This window comes from Pezoporus wallicus, unplaced genomic scaffold (genome assembly GCF_028554395.1).
Source record: "Pezoporus wallicus isolate ANWC-B61680 ecotype Strahan unplaced genomic scaffold, APGP_CSIRO_Pwel_v1 contig_7866, whole genome shotgun sequence".
In the NCBI taxonomy this organism is placed as follows: domain Eukaryota; kingdom Metazoa; phylum Chordata; class Aves; order Psittaciformes; family Psittacidae; genus Pezoporus; species Pezoporus wallicus.
Window position 1 is genome coordinate 363914 of NW_026636013.1, and position 12526 is coordinate 376439.

The 12526-nt window shown below is 39.2% G+C and overlaps 2 protein-coding genes across 4 annotated transcripts in view; one reads left to right on the plus strand and one right to left on the minus strand.

Annotated features, from left to right (window-relative positions):
- The window catches only part of PFKP (phosphofructokinase, platelet), a 44978-nt gene extending 43269 nt beyond the window's left edge, over positions 1-1709 (plus strand). For all 3 annotated transcript variants that reach the window (XM_057398865.1, XM_057398863.1, XM_057398864.1), the window contains 2 exons: positions 493-598; positions 1172-1709. In XM_057398865.1, coding sequence (XP_057254848.1) covers positions 493-598; positions 1172-1325 — 260 coding nt within the window. In that variant the 3' untranslated portion in view covers positions 1326-1709. The remainder of the gene's footprint in view (positions 1-492; positions 599-1171) is intronic.
- A 614-nt stretch (positions 1710-2323) lies between these two features.
- PITRM1 (pitrilysin metallopeptidase 1) overlaps positions 2324-12526 on the minus strand; it is a 29270-nt gene continuing 19067 nt past the window's right edge. The window contains exons 17-27 of the mRNA XM_057398861.1: positions 12260-12380; positions 11359-11435; positions 10884-11049; positions 10660-10760; positions 9562-9682; positions 8692-8763; positions 7265-7377; positions 6603-6728; positions 5319-5464; positions 3364-3466; positions 2324-2806 (exon numbers count right to left, since the gene is read on the minus strand). Of these exons, the coding sequence (XP_057254844.1) occupies positions 2713-2806; positions 3364-3466; positions 5319-5464; positions 6603-6728; positions 7265-7377; positions 8692-8763; positions 9562-9682; positions 10660-10760; positions 10884-11049; positions 11359-11435; positions 12260-12380 (1240 nt within the window). The 3' untranslated portion in view covers positions 2324-2712. The remainder of the gene's footprint in view (positions 2807-3363; positions 3467-5318; positions 5465-6602; positions 6729-7264; positions 7378-8691; positions 8764-9561; positions 9683-10659; positions 10761-10883; positions 11050-11358; positions 11436-12259; positions 12381-12526) is intronic.

The window sequence follows — 12526 nt, forward strand, 5'->3', positions numbered from 1 at the left end:
GTAGTGGCTTGCTGTGCTTCCTCAAGTGAAGTGAGTAATTCAGAGAGCTGTTTTCTTGTCTTTTAAGAAAATGCTAGTATGATTGCAGTTTTCATTGCATGAAGGAATTGGTGGTTATATAGTTACATCTGTTCTTCCTTTTTGTTTCATGGTGGCTACATGGGAGACAGAAAAAGGTAATATGTCTTCTTTGGGAATTTTCATAAATCACTGTTTACTAAAATCTAATGTAAAACTGAATGTTAAAGTTCAGTCTTATTATTGCTTAGTCACACAATTTTCATTGCTAATCACCAAAGCTAAACTAAAAAAAATGAAGATCTCCTAACCCTATTAAAGTACTAATTGATATTTTATCACTGCATTAAATGTTCAGTAACTGGAATTAAGCTACTGTTAAGCTTCCTATTCAGATTAATTAAAAAAAAAATGGCATGGCATTTGCCCTTACAAGTGAGTAAGAAAGATCCTGAATTATTGCATTCTTTTTAGGAAAAGTATTTGCCAACACTGATGACTCAGTCTGTTTGCTGGGAATGCGTAGACGCAACCTCGTTTTCCAACCTGTGGCTGAGCTTAAGACTGAAACAGACTTTGTGTACGTATACGCTGCTTCCATTTTAAACATCTCTGCACAGGCTTCCTTTCACCACATCAAACGAACAACTTCTCCCCACTGCTGACACACAGAATTTGCTGGCCCTTTCACCCCACTTTTGTCTCTGGCCTACATTCAGCCAGCAATTCACTTTGATTGTTCACTTTTCTAATGACTCCTCCCTTTGTGCTTTCTTTTCATCCTGTTTATACTTGGAAGTATCTTGTTATGAATTCTGGGATTCCTCTGTTAAGTAACTTTCTCATAATTCTGTCATAAAACTCTTTCAGAAATCTAGGCTATAATGCCTAGAATTACTTTACTTCTGGTACCCTTTAGTGGGGCAGCATTTTAATGCCAAATTTGGTATTACACTTACCTATATAGAACATCTTCCAGTAAAATCTCTTCATTCCTTCAGTATTCTGACCTTATTTCTCCCCATTTTAGGACAATAAATATATCACATCCTGTTTATAAGGAATGCCATTACTGTTGGTATTGTCCAGTGTGTTTGTCTTGGCCACTAAGTAGATCACCTGATGTTTTTTCCCCACCACACTTCTCACACAGACACAGGATTCCCAAGGAACAATGGTGGCTGAAGTTACGACCGCTGATGAAAATCCTGGCCAAGTACAAGACTAGTTATGATGTCTCAGACTCAGGCCAGCTGGAGCATGTTGCTATGCACAGCCCAAAGGAGGCAGAAACCGGAGCTATCTAAAGGCATCACTTCTAGATTATTGTAATAGATGCACATTGTGAGTAACAGTGCTTTAGAATCATTACAGCTTTGTTTTGTAACATTTAAATTATTGTACCAGCACTTTATGTGAAAGGAGACGTTCAGATGTCACACAGAGATTTTGTCCTGCATTTGTGTTATGTTTGAAAACAAACCCTAGCATCTAATGGATAAGCACCAGTTACTGATACTACCCTTTAAGAGCAAGTGCAGCACCGTTCTATGCACTCTGTAAGTTACTCATCTCCTGCACTTTGATTCAGAGTACTTACACCCAAAAATAGGTGTAGATGGCTAGCTTTGTGTTGAGTTACAGGATGTGCTTAATGTATCTGAAGTGAAATAAAATTCTGCTGCAAACATCATGAGCCATGTGTCAGGAATTGTATTCACTTGCTTTTAGACAGTTGGGGGAATAATGCTTCACGAAATATCCACTGTGTGCTCCAGTGAAAGAAAAAAAGCACCTGCCCTATTGATGCAGGAAGCAGTCACAATACCAAATGCTGGTTGTGTTGCTTCAGAATTGGACTTAGAACTCAGAATCGTTTCTTCTTACATAGGCTTAAAACTTTTTTTTAAGGGGAAGCGGTGGTGGGAAGCAAGCTTTAAAAACATGAGATCCATGAGGGTGTAACTGTGGTCTTTGTTGCATGATTCCCTTCTCTCAGCTTTTTCAAGACTATTAAAACACACTGATGAAAAACATAAAAATGGTTCTTCATGCCAGCTTATCTGTTAACTAGACCTTCACAAAATTTAAGCACTAGCCAGTCTCATATCAAAATGTTGCCCAAATTGGCAAGATAAACTGAACTTTATTTTATACACTAATTCATTCGTGATGTGCCCACTACCCTGCCCTTCACTGCACTCTCAGTGTGATGTGAGGTGCAATGTACTGTCACGTACAGGGCTCCTGGCTGTAGGTGGTTTATGCAAAGGAAGCTGGAATTATCACACCAAAGAATGAAATCTGTCAGTATGAGAGACATAATTCTTTATATATCCAACAGCAAGCATGATTTCAAACAAACACCATTTAGAACTCTAGAGGTTTACATGTACAAAAATATTTAATTTATATAGTATTCATATGCAACTGGGAGAGTGAGTCTTCAATAAAATATTATGGTCTGTCTTTGCCATACAGCATGTACAATACTTGCTGTCAAACACTGGATGGTTAGAAAATTTTTCACATAGTTATTTCAAGAAGGACAGCTTTTAACTGTTTTTTTTTGACACTGTTAAAAGCAGCAGTAAGCATTTAGGTTGGACCATAGCACTGTTAACAGTTACTAAAAAGCCTAATGAGATAGTCACACAGATTGGCTTGTTATTAGCTTGGATGTTCATCAGCAATTCATCGTTTGACCCAGGAGGGATCTTTGGTGATATCTGCATTCTCTGGGCCAAGCACAGCTTGACCACGAGTGCTCTTCCCAACTGCAAGGTACCTGTAAGAAAAAAAACAGAAACAACCAAGGTGCTGCATTCAGTTATCCCTAACTTTGCCACATAGTAAAAAAATACTCCCACCTCAGTAAAAGCACTGTTTGATACATACCCCCATCTGCCTTCACAGCATCTTTTGGATTTACAGTGTTTTTTCCCAGTCATCATGATACAATGGTCTCCTAAAGCACAGCCCTAACTATTCTATCTCCTTACCCTGGTATTCTTCCATAGTGGAATTCTTAATCTAAAGAGGAATTTGCAAGTCTAAAGAAGCACAAAATGTTATGGGCCCAGAAGCCGGGAGGTGATGTCTGAGGGAACTCTCCAAGCAGTTTCTGGACCTTTCGCAAGCAAAATAATCACCTAAAAAGTCAGAATGTAGGAGGGAGTTCCATCTGCTAGAATGCCATAAGCAGGACAAAATTAACATCTCTCTCTATATTGTAAAAGCAAATACTGGAAGTGGAAGTCTGTGACAACTTTCACAAACTGTTTTCTTCTTCAGGTTACGCTTTAGTTCCATTTTTCAGTATTTTCCTGAATTGAGCAAGCTTACTTGTTTGATACATCAACCAGGTTACCACTGTTGACAGCAAAAAGCTGTTCCCTGTGCGACTGCTTCTTTTCATCCGAAATCCCATATAAGAAATGATCCATTCCTAAGGAAGAAACAAAACAAACTCAAGCACGGTATTGATGCCCTGAATAATCTCAGTGACACGTTAGTGCAAGCTAAGACCAGTACATGTCCTAGAAGGGAAGAGTAAGTCCTCCATTGGGCCATTGTTCGGAAGCAGTTATCTAAATGTAAATCAAAAAGGTTAGAATTGGGTAAAAATTAATTTTCTGAAGTAGTCAGAGTTTCCTATTTAGGGGAAAAAATAATACTCTATTTTGGCAAGGAATTTAGTTCGTCAAAAATCTGAATGTAAGGGTGACCCAGAAAACCTAAATACAGAATCATAGAATAGTTTGGGTTGAAAGGGACCTTAAAGATCATCTAATTCCAACTTCCCTGTTGCTGAGCTGCCAGACCAGATAAACATAGATCTTTTCTAGGCCCCATGTCAGAATGGTACCTCAGGGAATCTAGAGGCACTTGGTATTTTTGTGTACCTAAATCTCCAGAGTAATTCCTTAACTCTCTTTCTTCAAAAATTTCAACACTCTGTAATAATATTTTAGCTAAAATGTATTTCATGAAGTATCTTTATTATGGTAACAAACTCCTAAGATTTGCAATCAATTATATGTGCAACACAAAGATTTGATCACCTGTCTGTACTACACACAGAAATCTGCATCCTAATGCTTTAAATGCTTTTGTTGGAATACTTGCCTATGGTATTTTAATATGACTATTAATATTATATGTTCCTGAACAAACAGAGAACTCCAAAACAATCACAGCAAAGCTTTCTGTGAAGCAAATGACCATAGGGTAAAAAAAAGCGGCTTGGGAGGACATCTGGCTACTAGCTCCACCTCTGGCCCCAAGCAAGGCTGTGTTCCAGGCTATATAGGGCTGTTCAAGTCCTCACAAATAACAGAAGCAGAAGGGCACAGGTAGCTCTCTGCAACAGTTTCCAGGCCTGCTAAACAACATTCTTTTCAGTGTTTCACTAAGTTTGCTATGGCTCTGTTAAGATGCTTATTCAAACATCAAAGACTGCAAATCGCTGCTCTCACAAATGCCAGCATTCCATATGCATTTCACCCATAAGCACCTAAAACTAGTTACTTTTTCAACTGCCCAGACAAAAACCAAGTTCCATCAAGTGAATGTTAGCTTAATTTTAAGCTTTCTTTTTTAATAAGTTAGTGTTAATACAAGTACACATTAAATAATGCTAATTTTAACCTTGCAATTTCTTTATGTATAGAAAATTAACGTATTCTAATTCAGCAAGTTTTGAACTGAAATTAAGCTGAGAATGGGGGAGGGAGGGAGGGAAAGAGGAAAAAGTGAGGAAAGCAAAGCAGTGTGAGCAAACTGAAAAGATGTGAAGATACTGCCAAGCCAAGAGAAGTACGCAGATGCATAAAGAGGGTAACACCCTCTATCACAGCAGACAGACTTCTAGGCTTTAGCCTCTTAAAAAAAAAACATGCACAATAAGTCAGTGACATGAATCTTCAACAGGCAGACTTGTGTCAGGAAAATAATCCTTCAGTGTTACCAAATCAGAAAAATCAATATTGCCTTTTATTGGCTTGCATTCAATGCCATTTCCAAGCCTTGAGTTGTTTCCTTAATCTACACCCAGCTGTAGCTGTATTCACCTGACATTAAGGAGCCACATGAATACAAATACTTCAACAGAGCCTGAATGCATGTGGTGTTTCTGAAAAGAAACAACAGGAACTGACTGCTTTGTTGAAACTGTAATTGTCTTACATCTGCCAAGTACAAATCCTACCTTATCATACACTTCAGCAAACTATTTTCTTCCCTTTAAGCTTAAATAAAAACAGAACATTGACAATGCTGGGGAGCTGATGAGAATGTACCTTTATCTGAAGGAGCTACTGGTGCATCTACAGCAGCAAACACTGCTAGCTTCGCTTCATCGATATCTTGCTGTGTGAATTCTCCAGATTTGGCCCATTCAACTGCTTTTTCAAATGTTTTCAAGGTGGACAAGGAATTTGGGTCTCTTAGAAGGGGAAAAAAATTAATTTAATTAAAAACTGCTTTGTTCTCATTTCATTCATAGTTACTGTACATCATACATACATACATGGATCGGGATTAAACCAAATGATAAACTTATTTCTTATGTACAAGAAAAGGTTTGTTTTTTAAGAAATAAATGTTATGTGTGCAGAGATCTAGTATTAAAAAAGCTGGTAAACCAGCACTGTTTACCATGTGCTATCATTTTGCTTCAACAGCTTCATAAGCGTAACTACCACTAATATCAACAACAGTCATATTTATGATATGCCCTATCTTCTCTAAGTTACTTTTCCTGCCACACCTGCTTTTGCTCTCTGTAGAACAGGTGCAACAGGTTAACAACTACTGAAATACTAACCAGGACAAGTTCTACCATGCTGAAGCTCCACAGAGAGGCAAAGCTGCTCAAATTTTAGCTAGGAATCCAACCAAGTGCTGTGCTAGGCTGTCTTTGTCATAGGAAAATTATTTAAGCCAGGACTGTAGCCATATTTTTAGTGGGGGATCAACTAGTCTTCAATACCTCCAATTCAAATTTCATCCAAAAGGGCTTTGGTAAGAGCAATGAAAAGTAACTGTTCTAGACTGGCAAAAAAAGAGGAAAAGAAAAGAAGGGAGAAAGCAGTTCTAAACTTATCACCAGCCATGCTTTCTGCTGAACCTCTGATGATTCCAGCCAGTTACCAAAGGAAGCTGTGTATTTTCAGGCTCAGGTCATTAGGGACCAACATTATTCTACTTGTCTCAAATTTTGAGTAGTCTTGAATTCCCTTTTTCAGGACCTCCTCAACCCAGGAAGCAACAAGTGAAACCCAGTTTTACATAACCTGGTAATGGGACAGCAAACACCTAAGTGCAGAAACACAACAACAGTTGCTATCAGCAGAGGCAAGTTTTCCCAAGGACACAAACCAGAGAAAGTAAGGAGGGGTTTATTATATACCTTAAGCAATTAATCTTAACATCATTAGCACTGAATCACTTTCTTGCTGTGTCATTCCTTTTACTGCACTCAGTCTTGAAAGAGAGCTACCATCAAGTTAAAAATAAGACACATGCAAGTGCAGTCAGTGGTCCCCTCAGACATGAACAGGAAAGAATGAACCCACTGTTACCTGTAGGAGTAGAAAGTGAATATGCCGTTGTGACTAAGTTTAGCACCTCCACCATAAGCCCCTCCCTTCTCTCTGATTTCTCTATGTAGGAATTTAGCTGTCATCAACCGTGCAAGAATTCGAAGGCTGTAATGAGAGAAACATCAACAGCAAAGATGTTAAATGAACTGGACAACAGTAATGTTCTCAACGTTCACAAAGATCCCCATTTGCAATGTTCTGCTTCTTGTAATCTACAATAGTAATGATAACAATACTCAATATTTAATAGCAGCTAAATAATATGACACCATTCTAAGAGTAGCACTGTTTGGAACATTTCTTCACTATTTCCATGCATTTCACTTTAATGAAATACAAGAGCAGCTTCCTAAACCTTGTTACATGCAGTAGGACTGCCAACTCAGATGCATCCAAGTAGGCAGGGCATTCTATTCCAAAGTCAGGGAACAGTAACCCCTCATTATTTAATCTCAACATTTACTAAAAACAGGGCATTTCTGGGCCAGGCCACACAAAGGTTGCTCCATTAAGATTTTGTGACAAATGCACTGCAAAGCATTTTCTCTTGACGTTCCATTTTCTGTGGTCAACCTAAGACTCTCCATTTTGTTTTGTGCTGTGCAACACACACAGAAGCTCCTTGCTGGTTCTGCTCTTACCTTGCATAGTCTGCAGCTGTGTAGGGAACAGTTCGAATGCATTCCCCAACATAGTTCACTGGGAAGGGAAGTACAAAATGGGTCTTCATCTGACATGGTTTGAAAGTAGGATCCTAAGAGAAAAATGCATTTGTGTCACAGTTATTTAATAGTAGTGAGATGATTTATCCATTTGAGAACTCAAGACTTCTCTGGAACTATGAAATTCTGCCAAACACACAGACACACAATTGCTAAAGTTGCCACCTGACCTACACTGCAACCAGTGACATCTCACTTGTGCCCACATCAGTCCAGTACACAGAATTGCCTTGGAAACTAATGTATGTGGACACCGTACACATCAGCTACTCATCCTGGCACAGCAGCTTCTCAGATGTGCAGATCTTACAATATTACCAAAGAGTTTTGACTGGCTGCTGTGTCTTTACTTCGATTGAAACAAGTCTTCCTAACTCTCCACTTCTATGTCCACATATGTAGATGGTCACCACACCATATTTCAGTACATCTCTCAATTTTAGATATTGAAAACAGATTAAGAAACTGAAACCCAGAAAAAAAATACAAACTAGTTATGAACAGCAGCCAGCTACATGAATTTCTGCTCAAACGTCCCCTGCAATAAACTCAATTCTTCCTTACAACCCCACGTCAAAACCTCCAGTCCTCTTCATGTCTCCAGGCCTCTGTAGCACTCACTTCTTTGTCTCTTTCACACATACTCCTGCTTGTACTTAAGCATGAGCAGAGCATTAAACACTTCCAGTGGCTATTACCCCCCCATTTCAATATCCCCCAAGGTTTTCCTAACTTGAGACCCGTGCTGCAGCCTCTAACCCAATTCTGGCTGGTTGGGCCAAGCAGAGCAATGTATCTGTCACTGGTCAGCACGCAAAACCATGGGCTGAGCACGCTCTGCTTTCTTCTCAAAGGAGGACTCAAGGGTATGCAAAGGTGGTTTTATCTCCTGTAGCCAAATACAGATTTTCCTTTTTATTTTATTGTCACTGATGCTCTTCTGTTAGACGTCACTGACATTCAGAATCATTATGGGAGGAGAGGAAGGAAAGGACTAACTCGGAGTGACACCACACCAGCCTGGTTCTGAAAGAAACCAGGCAAAAAATAAATTAAGCATCACCTACAAGAGACAGCACAAGCGAGTATTTGCCTGCAGGCATGGATGTGGAGTTAGCTAAAAGATCTTCACATTGGAACCAAAGAGAAGACAAGAAAAAGGACACAGGGATTAAGGAGTACAATGGCTAGCTTAAGGAAACAATTCAGAGGGTGGAAGTGAAGGTCACCTTGTTTCAGTGGTGTGGTTCTAAACAGTAAACCAATCTGTAACAGCTTAAGACATAACAGCTTAGTATCAATAACAGCCCTGTAATGCCAGTATCCCCAACCAACAACACACTTACATTAACTAGCTTCCTTGTGATCTGTAAACCAGTAAGCATTTCCCTTCCCACAGGTGTAACCTCTGATGATTTCTGCAAAAGACCCAGCCCTCATATTAAAAGAGGATTTAACAATTTAGACCAAGACTAATACAAATGCAACCCCTACCACTTAAACCTCTTTGAAACTATCATCAGGCTGTGTCTTCACAAACATCAGCAAGCTACTCAATTACTTCCTCATATTTTAACTTCTAAGCAAACGTCAAACAAATTACCTTTTGAGAGCAATTTGGCACCAAAAGACACCATGAAGATTAAATGAGTCCTGGGAAGTTTCATGCTATCATTTCCCTCATGGGTAGGGAACTGAGAGCTTACACAGCCTCATCAGAAATTAAGACAGATAAGCCTATTGACAGAGCAGATCCTTTGTCAACATTGTTGAATTTAGCATTGTGTGCCAAATGTCCTGAACACCCAAATAACAAAACAAATTCTACGTAACTGAGGAACTGCACGTCATGCCCCATTTCCCTTTGGCCAACATTTCAAGTGAAGTTCAGCTAAAAAAGAAACTGCAGTTTTATGCAACAGAGAAAGGAAGAATTTTTTTTCCCCACATCCCACGCAAAAGCAGTGACCTCAGGGTAAGGCTTGACAGCTGATCTACAGGATTACTACTGCTTACTTCATGGAGGTGAAGATAGCACCCATGGCAAAACGCACAGCAGCTTAGCACAGAGCTGGCTCTTGCAAATTTCTTCAGACATCTTTTTATGGACACACTGTCTGAGTTAAAACATCTTCACCTGATTGCATAGGTGTCTTTACACAACACCGAGTCAACTGTACTTGATGCCCTAGTCACAAATGAAGTAATGTACTTACTTCAATCACATGGGGACGAACAGGTTTTCTTTCTTTTTTACTTCTAGCTATACCCTTTATAAATTTCTCTACTTCTTTAGCTGCTTCTGATATTTGCTGAGGTGCTGCATTCACTGAACATCTGTTAAAAATACACACAAAGTTTTTAAATACGTTGTGTTTTCAGGCTCTCCTTTGTAATTTACACCCCTTTTTCTTAAACACTTTCTATGAAATCATCAGAAAGTTAGACCTGTGCTCACTGATAACCACTGCCACAGAAAAAAAAGCAATATATTCATAATCCAGTATTTAATGTGCCAAAAAAAAAGTCACAGTCCAATTGCTTTTCTGTTGCTTGCACAAAAACACCTTTGAAACTATATTTTATCACCAGCTGTCAAACCACTTCTGTGCACAGGGCTGGACTACATTAGTTTTGCACAATACAGATGTCTCACAAAGAACCTAATGCCCTCCGTGTTCTCACTTTACAGGCAGCCCTACCATGATTTTGAACAGTACAGGTATTTCCATTATTCCATTCACCATTTCATGCTTTGCAAAACAAAGCTTTCCAACTTATATCACTTCAAAAGGACCTATTTTTGGAATTTATTCATTGGACACTGAACACCTTAAAGTGCCCCCTTACTTTTTCCAACAAGGAGATTCCAGAATGTCACTGTTTTCCTTTTGGGAGGGAAAAAAAAACCCAAAACAAAACCAAATCAAATTGTATGCTCGTGTTACAATACGATCTGTCCATATTTGTTCAATGGGCATGTGTAAAGAAAAAAAAAGGGGGGGGGTATGGGGAGGGGACAATTTTGAGTATTTCTATAAAATCCCAGAAAAAGCCATTTGCACACTTTGGTATAACAGGTACACATAAAATTTACCTTAAGTTTCTCACACCTGTTAAATATTGAACAAAATAAGCCACAGCTACTACCTTGTAAATAAGGAGAACTTAAACTAGTAACATTTCTGTACTTTTCCCCACAGACAACCTGTTTCACAAAATCTCAGTATTCCATGAACCACAAAATGCATATTCACAAGCCGTGGCCTCTTTTTAACCAAAATGTCCCTTTTCTTTTTTTAGCTGGAACTCACCTAATGTTGTCACTATTTAGTAAATACTTCTTAATGCGTGGTAGCTTGCGTAGTACTGGTTTAATATCAGACGTTTCTGCTATTCTCTTCATTAGCTTCACCTGTGCAAGAAGAGAAGGCAAGAAGACTTCAGATTAAGCCAAATAGAAGAAATGCAAAACCAAGCACTGTAGTTCCAAAGTTGAGGATTTGGGCCTTGCTGAAGGACACCACAACCTCTTCACCTGATCCATCCCACTGAACATTTCTTGCAGTTCTCCAGAAGATGTAAGGTTTTTGCTGGCTCTAATAGAGGCATATAAATGCCCTGAGTCTGGAATCCCATTTGACAGCTCCTGGGCAGTCTTCTTAACCAGCACTCTAAAATGCTCTTCCTCCTCAAATCGGGGGCTGAAAAAGAGTAGAAGCGGTCTCTGGATCTGATGCAAAAGCATACCAATGGAATTTATAATACTGAATCATCCATCACCCCAAGTTCAACAAACAGCTTTTAAACTATTGGTTGTCCATTTAATCCGCTATACAGTCATGCAAATGATGGAATACTTAGGTTTAGAAACTGAGAGCCACTAAAGATATAGCTATAAAAAGAAATCCCAAAGTAGGATCTCTAAGAGGAGAATGGTTGGGGGAAGAGGGAAAAAGAGAACCCCAAAACACATGCAAAAACACAAACAAATGAAGCCCCATGTACTGTACTTGTTAAATATTTCACTCCATAAATGCATCATGTCTGGCAGATTTCTATCCAAGCACAGAGATGAAAAGAGCACACCCTGAAGGAAAAAATAAAAACAAAACACAAAAAAAACCCTTCACACAACACAACCAAAGCAATGGCCTGTGAAATGCACAGTAACTTTTAAATGGAAGTGATACAATGATGCCAACCTAACGCTACACATCACAAAACCGCTTTAAGGCAGGCTGTGCTACTAAAATCAGAGCAGACATGAAATGTGATTGTTCTTCACACAAAGCAAGCTTGTCACTTCCTCCTCCTCAACAGAAAGGAGCAGTTTAGAAAAAGAATTTCTTATTTTTCACGTAAAGCACAAATGAAACTGTTCTGGGATGCACCTTTCTGCAAAATAGTCCCCCTCACCCAGCTCTGGGATCCATGAGCAGCAGGCCACAGCAGCAGACTCCCAGCAAGTCTGAGAAAACCCTAGGACTGTTATGTCCAATTCTAAGATCTAATGACCTTGCAAACGTTCCATGTTTCTGAACCACATCAGCAGTGACATACGCACTTAACAGCCATCTCTATGTGTAACACCATACCATTCTGTTCTCTAACTTCTGCTTCCACATTTTTTTGCAGCACTCAGATACATGGTGACAGATGCTAGTGGAGCACTGCCTTAAAATGGATAACCAGATCAAGCACTCCCCCTACGCCAAAATATGAAATCACTGTAATGGTCCAATTTAAACCTTACACAAAAAAAGTACCAGTCCTTTTATGCACTTTTCTAATTCTTTTCATACAGGGTTTCCAATGCATATTAGCTGACCTTCCACCTGGAAGCCCTGACTGACAGTTAACTACAGAGCTGTTATCGCAAGTGCAACATCTTGACATTTATGATTAATTTACCTGTTCATACACATCCAGGTGTGAATCGTCTGGAATGATATGTGGGCTGACAGACATCCCACCTGTTTTTAGTTCTATTTTCTGGGCTTGTTCCCTGTAATCAAGGGCTCCACATCCCATCCTGTGAAAAACAGGAGAGATTTACTTCCATTTCCAGTGTATGACAAAACCTGAATCCATACGGTATTTGTGAAGACTGTTTAGGCCAATGCTAATTTAACAACTAAACAACTAGGGCATTATCAAGCAATCATAATAGTTTACAAG